Source organism: Photinus pyralis, unplaced genomic scaffold (genome assembly GCF_008802855.1).
Source record: "Photinus pyralis isolate 1611_PpyrPB1 unplaced genomic scaffold, Ppyr1.3 Ppyr1.4_LG10, whole genome shotgun sequence".
Classification (NCBI taxonomy): domain Eukaryota; kingdom Metazoa; phylum Arthropoda; class Insecta; order Coleoptera; family Lampyridae; genus Photinus; species Photinus pyralis.
In genome coordinates, this window is record NW_022170250.1 from 20388501 (window position 1) to 20408371 (window position 19871).

Below are 19871 nucleotides of genomic sequence, written 5' to 3' on the forward strand. Positions count from 1 at the left end.
TCTCCATTCCGAATCTTACTCAGAATCACCGATACGCAGGAAGGTGTATTTAGATGATTAAAATTGCTCCTTTAAAAATTGCCGTCAAGATCGGAAAGATACCTTTAAGGGCGTAAGCTTGGTTAATCACTAGGTATACAAGACCGGTTTTAGCGCACTTTGACGTTGAGATCTGCGCATGCGCCAAGTTCAAGGTTATTCCATTCGGTTCTGTTTGTCGACGAAAAGAGATCTGTTTATCAGAAACAAACAATTAACTTTTATCTTTTCTTTAATAAGCGAAAAGCTTAATAAATCATATCGCAACAGTCACATTCGCATTAGTGAGTATCTTGATAACAATAAAATTGAGGTACAAAAATTCCTTAACCTAATTACAAGAAATAGTTTATCATTTACAAACAAGGTAAACAAATACGACCTTAACACGGTTAATTCGCAAAAATTGTTTTGTGCTAAAAGATAATTAGCCCAACGAGCTTGATTCGAAATTTTTTTAATGAACATAATTAGACAATTATAGACCAGAATTCATTCCAAAATATCTCAAAACAAACTACAACGTCCCAACTGACATTGTTTACACAGCAATATATTAAGGTAAAAATAATTATCCGGCGAGTGAGGATAATTTTTGAGTTTAGTTAGGGATACACACTTTGTATTCTTCTTCTTCTACTTCCAACCTTTTTCACGCCCCTTTCAAATCCCCCCTTCACTTTTATTTCAAAGGTCTGCACCTAGCGGTGGCCTTGCATAGCGGGTTAAGGTGATACTTAGAAGACGGATTGGTCGTTCACTCCTAAACATTTCCAGATCGACACACTGTTCGGTCGATCACCCTGGAAAATGGGTTCAATATTTGCCCTTCAAATAATGACCTTGAAAAGTTAGTACTTTGCACTTTGAACTTTACTTTCCTGTCCCTTTATCTACTCCTATTGGTGAATATTTACATTTTGCATCTTACTCGCTTTGTCAATCTTGTTTCCACGTGGCATCCGAGAGGAGGGGGTGAACGACCGAACGGGTCTTTGAGTTTCACTTTGACACACCCCCAGGTGTCGATTGACCTTTGAACTTCACCTTGGCCTACTTTTCATCGTAATCTCCAGGAGGCGAGTCACCTACCTCCACCATTGACGTCTGATGGCCTTGGGCATGAAATGATACGACAAAAAATGGTAGACCATTGACCTCTGATGACATTGAAAAGGAAATATCGCAAAAATTGAGGCCATTGTTCTCTGATGACACCACAAAAATAGAGTAATTTGTCTCTGGAGGCAAGCAGTATATTTGACTTACTTTCCAAGATCATCGCCAATTAAAATGACCCTGCAAAAATTGAGACGATTGAGCACTGATGGCCTTGAAAATGAAAGATGGCAAAAATGGGGACCATTGGTCTCTGATGACTTTGAAGATGAAATATTATACCACAAAAAATGGGGTTATTGGGCTTTGGAGGCAATGCAATCTTTGAGCTTCACCTTGGCCTACTTTCCAAGGTCATCGCCAGGTTGTGAGTAACCTACCCTCACCCACAGAAAATAGGACCGTTTACATCTGATAACCTTGAAATTGAAATATGGCAAAAATTAGGATCATTGGCATCTGACGACCTTGAAGATAAAATATTACAAAAGTTACAGCCCTTTGAATTTTCTTTCGAAATTGGTTTCTAGTCTATAACTTTTGATTGAGAAGTCTGATCGAAAAAGTACGAATTGTTTTGGATTCTACGCACCAAAATGAATAAGAAAAAGTGTTTTCCCGAGAAATTTTGGTGCAGTCGATTTTTGGTAAAAAAGGAAGGTTATACACTGCCTTTTTTTGAGGCCCGCAAAAAAATTGTCTCAGATCGACCCGGAAAAAAATTTTCTTTATAGAATGTGGCCTGTAGAATCGATAATTTCAAACAATTCCAAGATTGGGCTACTAGTTCAAAAGTTACAGCCCTATGAATTTTTTTTCGAAATTGGTTTCTAGTCTATAACTTTTGATTGAGAAGTCTGATCGAAAAAGTACGAATTGATTTGGATTCTACGCACCCAAATTAATAAGAAAAAGTGTTCCCGAGAAATTTTGGTCCAGTCGATTTTTGGTAAAAAAGGAAGGTTATACACTGCCTTTTTTTTGAGGCCCGAAAAAAAATTGTCTCAGATCGACCCGGAAAAAAAATTTTCTTATAGAATGTGGCCTGTAGAATCCATAATTTCAATCAGTTCCAAGATTGGGCTACTAGTTCAAAAGTTATAAAACGGACATACAATAATCGAGTCAGTTCGTTTGGAGAACCGTTTCTTACATCCTATGGATGTGATACATCAATGTGATAAGGAAAAATAATGCAAAAAAATTGACGTTGACATATACAGTGTTGCACCAGAACCGGTGATCCAAAAATTTGTTTGACTACGCCACTGGTAGAAAACTTTTCGTTTGCACCCTGTATCACAGAAACAATCCACTGCAGTCTCAACAAAAATAGAACGCATGGTACCTACACTTTTGGGCAATTTACCCATTTTAGTCTTCGTCTATCACAGCCATTGAAGTGGAAAATGCGAGGGAAAATGACCCTCAAGGAGCCTTAAGATTTTAAACAAATTTAGAAAAAGAGCATAAACGTTAGTGTTACCGAGTTTGTTGGCGAATCCTTTTTATTATAACGAAACGCCACTGCTCAAGCACATGCCAAATTTAGAACAAAATTGCGAGAATTTTTGCTTGAATGGTTTTCATTCAGGTGCGTTGAATACGCCTTAATGCAGTGGCGTAACTATCAGGCGTAGCAGCAAACAATATCCGGCGCCCGTATTAGATGAAAAAGCTTATGTGATCACAAACCCCAATGTGTGATCTAGGAAAATTCTAGCCACCCCTACAGAAGTTGCCCAATTCCAATGATATGAAGATTCCACCAAAATCAACACGTTATTGCTATACAAGAACAAATACATCAATAGTCGACCGTTGATTTTTGTGCTTGCAATCTGACCCCTAGATGCAACAATCGCGATACGCCACTGGTATATATTTTGAGCTTGCATTGGATTGGCAACAACGCAAATTAACAACTGCGCACTTTTGAAATTCAGTGATCTTGTGAAGGGATGAAATTTGGGGGGAGTTTAGTTCACGTATTTTGAACTGTACAAACCCCAATTAAAAATGTTTAGTGGAACGAGTATTGTTTTTTAATAGCCAATTAGTATTAATTAAAAATAACGAGGCATAAAATTACACGCATAAATGCAATCGGGTCAGCAGTTCAAAGAAATTTGCTGAACAAGTTGCACGTAAAAATGTTAACGTACCCTCTTAAGTTGCGTATTCATAATGTTATGCAGCTCGTTACGTATTATGGAGAACTTCATCAGCGTATCGGAACTGAAGATGGAACTGCCAAAAGCGAGACCAGGATAATCAGCACATCTTCTTTTCCTTCGTGCCTCCCGTTCGGCGACGACTTCTGTCCTTTCTGAGGTACATCTCAACCTTGAGAGTTCCTCAACTTCTGCATCTTCGGCTTCTTGATCGCTTTGACTGGAGCCTTCTGCAGCTGGACGGTCAATTAGTGACATATGACTGAAGGAACCGTTCTTCGACGTATCATTTTTGTGAGAAGTTAACTTGGACTGTTTACTATCAACTAAATCATCATCATCACAGTTGGTTAAATCTATAATATCACTTTTGCCTTGGTCGACTTCTTTATTACTAGTACTTGAGGCACTCAATATCACAGGTACTACTTCGGGGGTGGATTGCTGAACCCCAGGGGTTTGTTGTTGTTTTAACTGAACATCACTGGAACCTCGAAGAAACGATGGTTCCAAGGCGGCACGTCTTCTACTTCCATTGTTGCGGGGATGATGTTGATGGCCTCTTTTTTTTGTACTCCCCGGGCCGCCTCTTTGGGACATATTTTTCAGACACGAAACGAACACATATTTACTAAAGCAGCCATGTTGGTGAAACTGACGAAATTTCTCGGACTTCGGGACTTCGTATACTGCGCCGACGTTCAGCTGCGACCCACGTGTTTCGCCGCAATTACGGCTAACAAACGCCCCTTCACTTTCGGCAACCAAACTCACACCTCACTTAATTATAAAATAATCGTGCAATAAAAAAATTAAGCCAAACGTATTTAAACGATTTATAAAAATGACGTCACAAGATCACTCGCACTATTTCAACGGGCACTGCTAGGCCCAACAGCGCACCATATTTGGCAGCCCCCCAGGAATACTATTAATAGACGCGAGTTGTAAGTTACGATCTACACAAAAACTAAAATATAACTCTGGAATTTACAGAGCGAAATTTTGATGTGCATATCAAAAGGTTAATGCGATGACCTAATATTTACCATAACTTTGATAAACAAAGTACTAGATACTAATTACGCTTACGTCACCGAAAGTACTTACGGTCTGCAGAGCTTTTTCTTTTTCTTCCAGTTTGGCATTAATTTGGGTTAGCTGTTCACCAGTTTGATCGAGATCATTCTCAATGGTTTGGATCTTCTTCTGCAAAGCGCGTGCTTCTTCTTCATTCTGTAGAAAAATGGGGTTAGTGCCTAGGGTGGTTGGTGAAATTTGCATACTTTTTCTGCACGCAGATTGGCATCTTTGGCCATCTGCTCGTTGTGGGCCGCACGTTCCAATGCATTCTCCTTTTCGAGTTTCATTCCTTGCATTTTCTTCTTGATGGCGTCCATGGCTGCGGCTGTTTCTGTTCTTGCTTACTGTACGAAATGAAAACTGAAACAAAGGAAAACGGGCATAAGTTCGATTTGTACTTTTAACATTTTTTTCCAAAAGGCGACTCAACCTTTAACATTAGCATCCACAGCATTTTTTCCAAAAGAAAAACCTTGTCGTTAACCTACCACAACTGAATGAACTAAAATTTAAAACATGGGTCTAATTTATTCAAGAAATTGGGTTAACGAAAACTAGAGCAGTTAAAATTATAATATTGACATAAAAATCGTATTACCGTCGACGACAATTTGGACGAACTTTAAATGAAGATTTTGATCGTGTGCGGATAACACGGCCCTATCCTCTGTTTGGTATTTGAAGCACGTATGACGCACCGCACAAGAATTACCAATAACGATAATGAAAAAACCACGACAATGACACGAATCGGTGATACTGTACTCGTTTTTATGGTATTTATTATTAGTCTGCACGTAAATTTCCAAGATATCGATGCCCTAAACGCGAAGGAATTTTTGTGAAACTTTTCTTTGTTGCTCCACTTAAAAGTAGAGGTGCGCACATTTATTTACCAAACAGATACATGGTAATTAACACATGGCGCCGATCAAAGTGGCACCCTAATTGTCGGTTTTTCTGTGTCAAGCGCATCTGTATTAACAATTAAATACCAAACTCATTATGCAATCACGAAATAGACTAGGCAATATTCCGCTCCTTTCCGGCACAACAGAGATTGGATTTTTACTATCAGTTAATGGCGTCTTTGAAGGCACGAAGACTCTGAAGATCACACCAGGTGAATCAATGAAATGCTGTTACCCATCCACTTAATTCGCAAAGAGTTTTTACTGAACAAGTAAACTGTACACCAGAAATAAACCGATTACTTCTTAGAAAAGGACTGATAAAAAGCTTAATCCCTTCTTCAGAACAAACTGGATACCTACGTCTTTTTGCACAATTAAGTTCAAGTATGAACGAAATCACATGGGCTCACTGAAGCATTTTTCCATTAGGTTGTCCGGATCATGAATCATAAATGTTTGAAACATCTAAATAATGAGTAAGGTTGAGATTTCTTTTAGGAACTCACATTTCCCTCACATGTATAATAATAATGTTGGGGGCTCCAAGAATCCTTTGCGCAGATCAGTATCTTTAGATGCAACAAGATACGAAGAATCGCATACGATTTTCCAAGCGATTTTCAGTAGGGGAATTTTCTGCCACTCAGCCCGCATTAGGAAACCAGACTTTTAATCCGGTTCATATTCAATAGCACTGATCCTTGAACTCGATCCTTGAAAACGATTGGCGAAAGTGTGACATCAATGGAGGAACAGGCGGACAGACGACAGTCGGACAAAACCATCACGTAAGAGGAATTTTTTTCTTTCGAAAAATTCCCCTAAAAAAGGAAATCTTGTATGCACTTTGCACCATTTTGATGCAGCACATATTGCGCTGGCTCATAAAATGTGAGGGATGGGGAGAGGGGGGGGGGGGCATTTAAATGTAACTTCGGTTGAGGTTAACCGATTTTCACAAAATAGGTCTAATTAGGAACTCTCTCTTCGTATAATCAGACTTTACGAGAATAGAGTCTTTTAGTAAATGCGATAAGTAGGGGGCGCGGTTTGACTTTGTAGGATTTCTTATAAATTTCAAATGGAACGATATAATTATTATATGATATAGTCAAATAAGATGAAAAAGTGGAAATATCAGTGCAAATCGCATTTTGATATACAGAGTGGCCCAACGAGAAGTTTACAGAGGGTTTTTAGGGTATTAAATTTAGAAATTTCGAAAAATCCTCGAACACGTCAATTTTGTATTCGAGGGAGACAACTTTTAGAATACAAATCACGAACCCAAGTCTTCACCCCTCAACGTAGGGAGCTTAACCCCTAAAATTTTAAATGGAATCCTATGGCAAATGGCACATTATTTGAAAGCCAATTTAATCGTGATTACTAATCTGCTTTGCTTTTTAAATTCTATTGATTCGTTTCGGAGAATTGACAGATTCACTTAAGTTTAGCAAACAAATTGAAGCGTCAAAATAAAATTTTAATAAAGGTTACTTACTTAGATCGCATTTGTTTTGGTTTTTTTAGAAAAAACCATTTCAAATGCGAATTATCTCCGAAACGAATCAATAGAATTTAAAAAGCAAAGCAGATTAGTAATCACGATTAAATTGGCTTTCAAATAATGTGCCATTTGCCAAAGGATTCCATTTAAAATTTTAGGGGTTAAGCTCCCTACGTAGAGGGGTGGAGACTTGGGTTTGTGATTTGTATTCCAAAAGTTGTCCCCCTCGAATACAAAATTGACGTGTTCGAGAATTTTTCAAAATGTCTAAACATAATACCCTAAAAGCCCTCTGTATATTTCTCGTTGGGTCACTCTGTATGTTTCCTAAGCAGAGATATGGCGAAAATATGCACATTCACAAATTTAAATTGCAATATTTGTATTCATCCAAGTTGGCTTTGAAAAAAGAGAACACATACAAGCAATAAAGAAAATAATAATTCAAATTATTCAAATTTTAAATCTGAGAAATATAAATTAAATTAAAAAAAAATAATAATAATTAGATTAACGTAACTGTTCAAGATCATTTCCGATAAAAAGACGAAGTCTCTACCGAGTATGATAGTGACACATGACAGTGTGTTCCTTTTGTTTCAAAGCCAACTTGGATGAATATTGCAACTTAAATTTGTGAATGTGTGTATATTTTCGCCATATCTAAACAAAGACAGACAGTGATAAGGTTTGGTTTTCACTAATATTTTTACTTTACTATCTTATTTGATAATTATATCGTTCCATTTGCAATATTCAAGAAAACTTTCAAAGTTTATATTAATGTCAAACCACGCCCTGTACCGCTGATCACATTTACTAAAAAAACTATTCATATAGAAGCTGATTTCACGAAGAGAGATGCTTCCAATAAAGCCAATTATGTGAAAATCGGTTAACCTAAACCGAAGTTATATTCATTTCTTTAAAAAGATGTTGCCCTTCCCCCACCCCTCATATTTTATGAGCTAGAGCAATATCTGCTGCATCAAAATTCAATCAAACATTCATACAAGATTGCGATTGCGATGCATGTATACTTGTTAGGTATATTTTAGGAAAAAAATCCTCCCCTCCAGCGACGAACCTAGAAACTTGAAAATAACCTTCAGTGGATTTCCTTGGCCTCTTTTGTTAACAAAATCTTTTTCCCCAAGCAGTGCAATTAACGGTTTCATAGATACGGCCTGTGACCCTGTCCAATACGTCAATGCAATACAAAAGATACCAACCTCGTTATTTACCAACTCGGTTTCGTCGAAAAAACATCCAAACGCATTAGTTTGTTGTTTGAGAACTGAATTTCATCCGTTTTTGTTACTATGTCAGTATCAATTTAATTGGGAAAACAAGTCCGATACTCAAAAGGTAAATTAAAGGGTGGACATAATAAAAACAGGCAAGACCTGAGCCTGACAGATGTAGTCTTTTAATTACTGCTTCTGTGATATTGTTTATTCATGAGGAATTTCTGAGGAGACCATAGAACAAGTTATTTTTCTGATTTTCGCGAGCGTCCCACAAAACAGAAATCAATGCAGTGAGTTCATAAGGGCCCCCAAAAAAGGCAAATTGCGCTGAATAATCTAAAAAAATTCAAAATTTTGGAGGTTTTGAAGAAGTTTAAACCTAATTCTAAAGTTTTCAATCAGGTATACCGTTTACTTTAATTACAGATTAAATCGTAAGTCATTATTAAGTTTCTCAAATAAATTTTGATAAAATGAAAGCCATACTGCCGATAATTTTAAATTGAAATTGACCCGACACGACTTGGATTACACCTTTGAAATGAATTTTTGGCATAATTTAATTAGGAGCCGTAGTTAAATAAGCAATGTCATTGGGTTACTTCCAATCGTAAACATTTTAGACTGATCATCCTCTGCTAACCATGCCAGCTCAAACTTCGAACCCAAAAACTACTATTGATTGTAAGTAAAAACTACCTTCCAATCAATACAGAACGTTTACTTTGGAAAAGAGACCAAGCAGATTTGTAAGATTGGCGCTCAACAATACAAATGTTTTTGAGTAAAACAAAAGATACAAACTAATTCTAATTGGCTAAGGCCCAGTTGTACAATGTCAGTTTAAACTTCAGTTTATAGTAAATTGTGGGTTAAAGGATTTGATTGGCTAACGTTTCACAAGTGGGCCAATCGTGTTTCTGAAATCTGTCAGTTAAACTAAACTGAAGTTTAAATTGACGTTGTACAACTGGGCCTAAGTGGATAGTGGATTGAATCCAAGTAGATCCACGCATTCAAAAATGTCCTGGGGAACCCACAGATACATTTATTTCCTTTTTCACTTCACTCGGGGCACCAAGGAACAGAACAGGCATAAATATGCGTGTCTGTATTAGAAGAATCTTTTGATTTGATTTTCACAATATGCGATATGCTTCTCTTTACTAGAAGCATATGTGGTTAAATTTTCGGAAAAATATCTCCATAGATAAGAAAGTTGACATTCACCAGTTCGCGCATGCGCACCTCTTTTGATTTGATTTTTACAATATGCGATATGCTTGTCTTTACTGGAAGCATCTGTGATAAACATTTCAAAAAAATATCTACGCATATGCATAAAGAAGTTGAGTTGCACATGCGCAAATTAATAGTCAAGTTTTTTCTTGGATCAGGTGTCAGAGCTATAGTAAGCTACCGAATGCAAAAAGAACTTGAAACTATACAGGGTGTTTCATAATTGAATGTCAATATTTAAGAGGGGGATTTTTGGGTCCATTTTAAAAAGAAAACTTCATACGAACGTACTAAACGTCTTAACTTTTGAGATACAAAGTGGTAAAGTTTTCAAAAATCCTTTTTTTTTCAATCCGATGCACCGTTTTCGCTTAAAAAAATAAAAACTCGTCAACAGAATTAATAATTGTGACAGGCGCAGCCTACTACAATGATAAGTAGGTAATAATTCTTTTTTATTTAAGTAGTTTTCTTAATGTTTTAAGTTCCAAAATTCGAAGTACGATGCCTGAGCAGATTTGATGGCTTGATTTCGATGCACGATTTTAAAATGAAAATATTTTTCGCTGCATGATATTGTCATGATCATGCAGAGAAACGAAACGGATTTTTTTTAACTGAAAACTGTGCATCGGATTGAAAAAAAACAATCAAATTTGCTTAAAAATAATTGGGGATTTCAAGAAAAATTATTATTTTCAGAGAAATCAGTGGCATACCATCAATGTCTGCCAAAATGGGCATGTGAAATTCCGTACGAACGCCACTGGTGGAAATTAAAAAATGTGGTACGTTAAAAAATGCCTCTGGATACATAGTACATACGTACATGGCAAATTTCATTAAAATGTCTAAAGTGGCATTACAGATATTAATAATAAATATAAATAAAAATAAAACTTTACCACTCTGTAACTCAAAAGTTAAGACGCTTAGGACATAGTTCATATGAACTTTTCTTTTTAAAATGGCCCCTTAAATATTAACATTCAATTATGCAACACCCTGTAGGTAAGAAGAAAAAAGTTCATCATAAGCCAACAGCCGTCTTATAGTATCTATAGTATCTGTTTTACTACCATTTGGTTGTGGTTGTAGATGTGTAAATAATGTGTCGGATTATGTTGTCTTTTGGGGTCTATATTTGCTAAATTGTTCTTAACATAATTTTAACTACCATAAGATGCGCCATTCGTAAGCCCTTAATACCAAACAATCATAGTTTTGATTGTTTATATCTAATATTTAATTATTTTTATTATACCAAATTGACATTTTAATAAGTTTGAATGTGTAGCCTCTTTAACAGTTGGGTGCTTACTTTAACGGCAAGGGTAAATAAAGTGAAACAAATGATTGTGCATTCCAATGACATCTGATTCTTATTAAAAATGGGACACGGAGCACGAAATAAAAAATAAAAAAGGTTTAGAGTTTCATTAATACATCATTTAACCCCATTTTAAGGAACGATTAATATAGTTCAAAATTAATTTGACAAATCGAATTAAGTTCAAAATTGATTTTGAATTTAGAGCAACCGCCCCAGGGTAAGCAAAAGACGATATTAATTTTTTCTGCATTCGTCCAAATCACTCCGAAACGATATTTCCTCCCAAAAATCAACTCATAAAACACTCTAAAGAGATCTGGGACCAGAAAACTGAATTTCAAGTGTGTGTTATTCGAAATAGAGTCTCTCTGTAGGATTAGACTAAAAAAGATCTATAATCGCGCAATTGTAATAGATTGTAACTGGAAGTTAATTTTATTTAGCCAATCAGCACTAGGCAATAAAATATGCACTCCAAAATAGAAAAACGCCATTTTCTGAATAAAAAAGGATATCGAATTTTTTCAAATCAAAAAATAATATCTACCCAAATTGAAGAAAATACGATGCCGCATCATGCATTAAATGGTTTATCGTAATAGATATTCCCTAGGCGCTAAAGTTGAAATGAGTCCACCACCATGTAGGTTAATGGCAATAGAGAATATATTCTTATCTTCCATATTAATCAAAATTAATGTGGGACGCCGGTCTATTCAAGGAATGCAAAAGATGGAACAACGATAAATTGGAAAGAGAAGACAGGAAATCGTCGAACAACAAAAAATCTTGCTTTGTGACTCATACCAGTCCCATTTTCCCAGCCTCCCCTAGAAGGATTGAATAAAAGGTTCCAGTTCCAATTTACTTTCTCTCGCGCCCCTTATGGCAGTCACCCTAACTGTCGTCAGCAGAATTTTTATAACTTCGCCAAAAGCTGCCGCCACTTGAATTTCCTCGTACACGCGTGCGCAAGGATGTTAATGTCCCACGGGATTTCTCACACTTATTTTTCACGAATTAAAATCGTCTAAAATTGTAATCGAAATTGAATCACTTTAAAAAGGAAACTCTTCAGGTTTCCTGAAAAAATCAATGGAAACGAAGAAGAAAAAAATATGGCAATGTTTCCCGGCTTTCCCCGCTGTGATCAAATGCGCAGGTATGGACATACTTTCCCTACTGCCCCATTTCTGATCCACAAACATCCAGTTTTCTAGTTTTCTACTTCAAATGTAAATGCCATTGATTTGGAATTTTCCCTGCCCATTATTAGAGACGAACTAAGATATAGCCAACACGACTACATGATGACACTTGATCATTAATCAAATGGTTCTTCACCGATTAATTGGAGGACCTTTATAAAAGTGGTTTTCTCATTGGGTGAGAAGCCTTTATAGCAGTTAAATATGAGGAAGCAGTTTTCGTTTGGGTTTCGCATTAAAATGTTTAGCCTAAAATAAAATGGGTCGCCACTCTCAGGAAGGATCTTATACACTATGTCTAAATAAGTGAAATACTGGAAGTAACAAATTTAAACGTCGTCCAAGATAAGAAGCCATTAGAATTTTAAGATATACAAATTTAGTAATCAAAGAAGTATCCTGCGTTTGAGTTAATGAGCCCATTACTAAGTATTTAAAATTAGACTTAAAGTGGGTAGACAATGTTTTTAAATTCCCGAACTGGAAATAAAACAGCATTTGTAAGCGATCGTTCCGGATTCGTTTTATTTTTAAATCCCTTCATTCATCCGCAATATTATAATATAATTTGGAAAATTGCCAAAATTTCTGTTTTAATTTTCAATGGGTGCTTTTAAGGCGTGATAAATTAATGAAATTCGTCGCACATTTAAAGTACTACAGTAGCAAGGCAGAAAAAAAAAGATGTTACTCACCACGAGCACGGCTTTAGACACACGGTCTCAGGGCGACTAAGCACTAGGTGCGCTATCAGTTTACGCTGAACGCTCCTTACCAGGTCTTGACCCCACCAATGTTTGCCCCTCTGAAAATAGTCCTGCTAATTCTGGATGAGACCTCCTATCTACAGTGGTAACCAAAATGTTTAATCATCAAGAAATAGGTTCCCGTAATACTTTTTGGGGTCAATCGGGGATGATTGACTAGATTTTTTTCAACATGAAAGGAAAAGTCTTTGTCATTCGACATTGAACTGGTCCAGTATGTGACCTACTAACCAATATATCTGTGATTCCTTTTACACCAACGCATGTGCTTATCATTTTTTTAATTGCGACTCATCCCCCATATAATTACCACGTTACTTAAAGCGCTTCAATCTCTTAACCATCTAAATTGAGTTTCGCCAAGACAAAATTATAAAAATCGCCTAAGATCCATTGTAATTTAACGATTTTACCTACAGCGTATACACATTATGCCATATTTGGTATTAATAATTTTCCTTTTCGACAAGGTTACTTACGTGAATCTTGCAGTCAACATGCGGTATAAATTATATTAAGCAATTGTAAATATTTATTGTTAAATTGCTTTTATAGCGCCAATGTAGTAAACAATTTTTGTTCGTTATGATACTCATCATGTTTCAGTACTATCGATTGTTGCAGGAAGTTACAAAGAAAAATCAATCTCACTCCCCAGGAGTTGTTTAATTTTCTAGGTGATGACAACTGGAGAAGAAGAAAGTCTTCCATTCCGTCCCAACATTCTTTTGTAATGACCGCATGCTCTCAAAGAATATTGAAAATTTGTATTGTTCTAGGCGGCGGCCTCTGAATTTTCTTTTAAACGGCGGCAGTATTGCGAATTTTAGTGTACCTGATGGTAAATGTTTATTTATTTTATTTATTTATTGCACCCAATTACAGAGTGACCCGCATTAATTAATTAAATGCCTTTTGTGACAAAATCGCTTTTAAGAAAATCTGCCCCCTTCGGAAAATTTCTCCGGAGTATTCGGCGGTGGAAAATGTGCAGTGTTTTATTTAACTGGGCTCGACAACTCACTTATGAAAAGTTTTCCTCGCTTCGCGAATATTTGCTCCTGGAATATTCATTCAATGATTACAGAAGTAGGTCTCCCCTAGAACGTGTTCCAGGAATATTCATTATCAAGACAATTTGAAGCACATTTATTTGTTTTCTGAATGTGACCCCCCATAAGATTTTCCAGGGAAAAGAGAACAATTCGTCCCCCTCAAACTTCACCCCGAATAGTTATCGTTAAGAAAATTTAAACCCTAATAAATTTTCTCATGAGATTCACAGAAGATTCTCCACTGGAATATTAGTTTCGGGAATAGTATCGCTCCGAAAACGTCTCCCACAGAACATTTCCCTCAAGAAAACAACCCCTATTCGCTTCACGCTACCAAAGAAAATTTATCTCTTGAGATATCCCCTCCCGGAACCCAACAAGATTACTGATCATTTACTAAAAAAATATTCAACTACAGAAAATTCACTTTGAAGAAAATTGGACCTCCTAGAATATTTACTGCTAACAGAATTCACTATTTATTTGTCCCTCAACATATTTCTCCAAAGAAAAAATCGTCACACGTTTCCAAAGAAAATTCCTGGATTATTCGCAAACGAAATATTAGCCTCAATTCGATTCCCCATACAAAATTCAGTTGTAAGATATTCAACCGTAGCCACCGAAAAATTTGCCACTAAAAATTACAGGTTAGTTCACCCCGAAAACCCTTTCCGGGAGTATATTTTACCAGGAATGTTCATAGTAGGTTAGTTCACCCTAACAAATGCGCTCATTAAAATTTTTTCCCGGAATTTTCGTTCAGGTCGTATTTGTTCCTAAATCTTTGCCCTCCTAAATGTTGCCATCGGAACAAAAACAAATAGTCCTATTCAAACACACCCTAGAATATCCGCCCGATAAGTTAGTCTACGAATATTTTTCTCTCAGAACATTTGCCCTCACTGTATCTAAAATCGTTCCACGCTTCCAGAGAACATTCGTCGCTCCCGGAATATTTGTCGCACAAAATTCGATTACTAATTATTCGCCCCCGGAAACTTCGCATTCAAAATTATTAACCATAAAAACCATGAGAAATTGGAAATTGATTTGGTGCATGCTCTAGAGTTTGATGCTGCAAAGAAAACGTCTCGTGGTAATGCTCGCGTGACAGATGAAGAAGACGAGACTCTAGAAGAGGGTGAACACGGTCATGCAGCAACTGGAGAAAACGAAGAAGACTACCGTGTGGAGGTTGTGGTGAAAACCAACACAGAAAAAAGTACAGTGACCAATAGCCAGGGAAAACTAGGACGGCTCAATGAAAAGGAGCCTTCGAGACTGTGATCCAGGCCGCATGAGTGAAACATGAAGTTGCGCTGAATACGGTCTAGTTCTAAAGGCGTATTGGTCTCAGTGGGGATCGTTACGGTTAGAGGATGGCCTAGAAAATGATAATGGTACGGCCACCAGGATGCAGCTAGTGATACCGGAAGGCAAGTAATCTGAAGTATTACCACAAATGCACGATGGTACATTGGGAGGTTACCTAGGAGTCACGAAAACCCTGGTTAAGATGCGGGAACGATTCTACTGGGTAAATTTGAGTATAAGTAACACGATGGTACATTGGGAGGTTACCTAGGAGTCACGAAAACCCTGGTTAAGATGCGGGAACGATTCTACTGGGTAAATTTGAGTATAAGAACGGTGCAGAAAATGTGCAGTTTGTGCCACAAGCAATATATCGGTAGGTTGAATGAATAGTCATTGGTATCGGTAGGCCTCTTTCGAGAGAGAGAGCTGCTGGAAATAAATATATCTCGGTGCCCATGGAGTATTTCAGCAAATGGACAGAAGCATATGCTCTACCAAATCAAGAAGTTATAACCTTGGAAGACGTTCTGGTAGAACTTTCTTGGCAGACGTGGAGTACTCCTGGAACTACACTCTGGCCAGGCACGGAACTTCGGCGCTGCTCGAAAGCCTGTGTCCACTATTGGGCATTCACAAGACCAGAACCACTACTTTACACCCACAGCCAGACAGAATGGTAGGACATCAATGAGGAAGTACTTGTCAAAAGTTTGTTACAAGACCCAGCGAGGAAGAAACTATGATGGGGAACGAATACGTGTGTTGGACTGGTGCATCGCTCGCAGTATGCTGAAGATGGTATTCCAGGGAACATTGGCTTGTTGCTTTAACCCCAGAGGAACTCCGCAATCGATTCCTAAGACTGTTGATTGTTTTTGTGTTCAAGAATGGAAGATGCACGAAGGGGTCGTCGTGCAAGTACCCCCATTAAGTTCGCGCTATAGAACAAGAGCCCACCTGCACCAACCGTCGTCCGTGTTGCGAGACACAATACGTTTAAGAATGGGGCAGTGTAGCGAACATTCCAGAAATCTCGATGGATATCGAGGTGCTATGAAATAATAGTCATCGGCGATAAATAACGAAGGCGAATGAGACGGAATGGTGACGGGTATGTTCGAGAAGCATCCCTGAGTACTCGAGAACATTCTAAGAACATAAGTAAATCGAATTGTGTTTCGAGTTCAGTTCCAACATCGACGCGCTTGAGTTATGTTATAAAGCAGGGACCCGGACCGGACCGAAAAAGAACCGAAAACCGGACCGAAACCGTTATTTTTTTCTGGACCGAAAACCGAACCGAAACCGTTATTCCTTCAGAAATGGAAACGTATTGAGAACCGGAACCTATATTACTTTTTTCGGTTCTTTTCGGTTTTTTACGGTTCTTAACAGGTTATTGGAAGTTGAAGGACGCGCCGGCAACCACGTCCTGAAAATTGATAAAATATTAGTCTATGATTGCCATCGGTGGATTATACATTTTTAATAAGGTGTCGAAATTGAAGGCATTACGAGTGGCGGTGGCGCTAATTTAGCCACTAAATAAAAAAGGAGGGGCGAGGTTTTATAAAATAAAATTTTCTGTTTTTTAGTAATAAAGTGTAAATACGCATTTCCCTCTTCCTCCTTTATTCCCCTTGTCGTTATAAATTATACGATACGTCACGTTTTGGTATTCATGGCTTTTTCTTCGCACCTATTAATTAACAAATCACGTTGTTATAATGAATTTTTTGAATGCCATACTTTCTAAAAACTAGAACCGCAAATAACCGTTATGGACCGAAAAAAATGCGCAGAACCGAACCGTTATTTCCTTTTAGAACCGAAACCAGACCGGAACCGTTATAAATATTTTCGCTTAAATATAAACAGAACCGGAACCGATATTTCATTTGGGTCCGGGTCCCTGTTATAAAGTGAGTGAAAAAATAAAAATTACTGTTATAAATTAACCCGTTTTAAGATTGTTATAAATTATGGTTAATTATTTGTAAATAATAAACGAGGTAATTAAATTCACGTTACAATATTCAGATCTGTAAGTTTCCAAACGATCTGAAGCAGTACTCGGTATCTCCTCACTAAGTAATGACAGCCGTGATTAAGTACTTATAGAAGCAAGATCTAAATTTGCCTGTTTTCAGTAAATTCGCATCGGTAAGCTTACTCCCAAAATATTCGCCTCCGTCCTTGAAGTATTCAGCTACTGGTAATATGCCGCCGCAATGTTCCCTGCAAGTATAATTTCTGAAATGGCTCTGAAATGGAAATACCTACTTTTTCGCAAATTCAGACCTCCTGTGATTTTTTTTTGTTCCCCAGACTAAAAAAAGACATGAAAGGAAAGCGTTTTTCCACTGTGGAGGAGGTAAAACAAAAATCGCTAGAAGGCCTAAAAAACATCCCGATAAGTGAATTTAAAAAATGCATTGAACAATGGAAGGATCGTTGTAGTCAATGGGGAGTACTTTGAAGGTGATAAAAATTTGGTATAAAAATATTAAGAAATAAAGAAATTATGATGAAATTCCCGTTTCTTTTGGGTCCCCCCTCGTACGCCAATCCAGTACTTTAGCTCGTTACTAAGCAACGAACTTGCCGGCTCACCCCTTCAAAGTATGTCAAACAGTTGTCAAGGAAACGATTTCATAGATAATAAGATGGTAACCAAAAATTGTTATGCATTTATCAAAATTCCTTAATTTATGACGATGTTGACTGCGTTTTCAGAAAAAATCCTGGAAAAAATAATATGTGTACCTTGTAATAAAAGCACATTCTCGGACTCCAATGCTTGTTGGCCTCGGCTAAACACCTAGGCCAACAATTTATATTGTCGTCCGATAACTATTACAATCTACTATTGAAATGAACTGTGTTGGACGTTGGGAAAAATATGGGATTTGACTAGTGCATAAAAAATGCATTAACCTGGTAATGTCAATATATAAACCATTGTTGGGAAGGGGAGGGGCTCGACTTATGGTCCAGATCGAGGTCCAGATTCTTTCAATCCTCTCTTTTGGTTTCAATATTGATGGGTCGATAAGAAATGCTTTAGATTGCAATTTAGTGAGCGACCTCTGAAACTCTGTCCGGGCTGTAGTGGAGAGTACACCCCCACACTTCCGCGTGATAATAAATGCCATTGACCTAATGGAGTATGAAGCTAATTACGGGTCAAATTCAACCCTGGACTGTTCCTTACGTATGAAATTGTATGCAGATTATAGTTCGCTGAGTGATATTCGCTCAATAAATTCAATAGAATAGACACCTCCTCGGGGGAACGTTTTCCTACAAATTCGGCTTGAAGAAACAGTCTATTGCTCCCAAGGAAAAAGAAACATAGTTTGGAGAGATGAGTATTCTGGAAGCAAATTTTTCTGAGTGAGTTCCTTTGGAGCATTCTGCATTTGAGTGTGGAAAAGTACATCGCATTGAGGTCAAGGGGCTGAGATGAGATGGTGCTTTGGATGGACAGCAGGTAAGCAGTGGTTTAGGGTTTTGAAGGAGTAGGGAGAGTCGGTGATGAATGGAATGGTGCAGAAAGGGTTTGTTTGAGAAAAATTCTAGTGGACGTCTTAGTAGAATGAGATCGTGAGAGGCGGTGTTTTCGACGATTTGCAGGATATAATTTCAAGTGAGGATATTGAGTCACGTGTAAAGGTGGGGAGACATTTCAGACTGTGGGCAGGGGATGCGTGAAAGGCGCCTAGGGCGATACGTAGGGCAGCGTTTTGAATTACATCTAATTTTTTGAGAAGATGGGGTTTTGCAGATGAAGAGTCATTCGATCCGTAGTGTAAACGTGATCGGGTGAGGCATCTACAGATTCTCAAAAGCATGGTTGTTTCTACACCCCAAGTGTGATGAGCTACGATTTTCAAGATGGCAAGGCACTCTTTAATCAATCGATTTATGTATTCATGCAATGTGAGTTTGCGATGAAAAAGTACTCCAAGCCAAGGTAGTTAACAGAGTCATAGTTCTGGAGCTGCTGATTAAAAAGGAAAAGTGACCGCTCAACTGCAGATCTTTTGGCAAGAACAATTCCCTTGCAGCAGAGAAGCTGAAGCTTGTTTTCCAAGTCCAAGATTTAAGACGACCCGACGAATGGAGTTTTGCATCAAAGCTGTTGAAGACTTTAAATTGTCGACGATGGATCTGGCTTTCCAAAAACCACTCTGAGCCGAACATAAGAGGTTGCTGAAGTCAAGGAACCAGATTAAGCGTTTGCTAAGAATCTCCAGGAACTTGGAGGGAGTGCGTGTGAGTGCGATCTGTATGATGAGGAATCGGGTCGCGTTTTGTCTGGCTTCAGAATTAAAAGCCCGAAATAATTTAGCAGAGAGATAATGAAGGGGAGATGGAGATCGTCCGGGCCAGGAGATGAGTTTCGGTATTGTTTTAAGCATTCAGCTAATTCTTCCATATATAGGTGTTCATTTTCCAAGTCGTTAGTAAGAGTTTATCTCTGATTTACCTCTCTGTATTAATAAAAGTCAGGGCCATTGTTTGTCCCCTGTTCTGTAAGGAGGGTTATAAATCATGCATCATTTCGATGATAGTGGATCAGAGTTTCCATATACGTTGGCCAGGAAGTCACTGAGTTGATCGAAGTTGAGTACAAATAATTTACTTACATCGTGAAACAACGGTTTCAGGGGCACCAGGTGTTGCAGGAGACTGTCCGAGGAGAGATATTCTAGCGGATCCGTGTGTTTTCAGGGTTTTCCTTCCTCATCGTATTTTTTCAACCTTTTCATTTTAAGTTGGGGTTTGGGTTTTTTGAAGTTGACCTTAAGACAGATTAAAGCTCTATGGACGAGAAGGGGTTAGGGTTGATAAGTG

At 37.7% G+C, this 19871-nt stretch overlaps 1 protein-coding gene across 1 annotated transcript; it reads right to left on the bottom strand.

Annotated features, from left to right (window-relative positions):
• Positions 1-3299: 3299 nt before the first annotated feature.
• Positions 3300-12689, bottom strand: LOC116162420. Its single transcript, XM_031476035.1, has 4 exons — positions 12565-12689; positions 4619-4775; positions 4419-4568; positions 3300-4109 (listed from the first exon to the last, which is right to left on the bottom strand). The coding sequence occupies exons 2-4, from the start codon at positions 4730-4732 to the stop codon at positions 3315-3317; spliced, it is 1059 nt and encodes a 352-aa protein (XP_031331895.1). The 5' UTR covers positions 4733-4775; positions 12565-12689; the 3' UTR covers positions 3300-3314.
• Positions 12690-19871: the final 7182 nt, after the last annotated feature.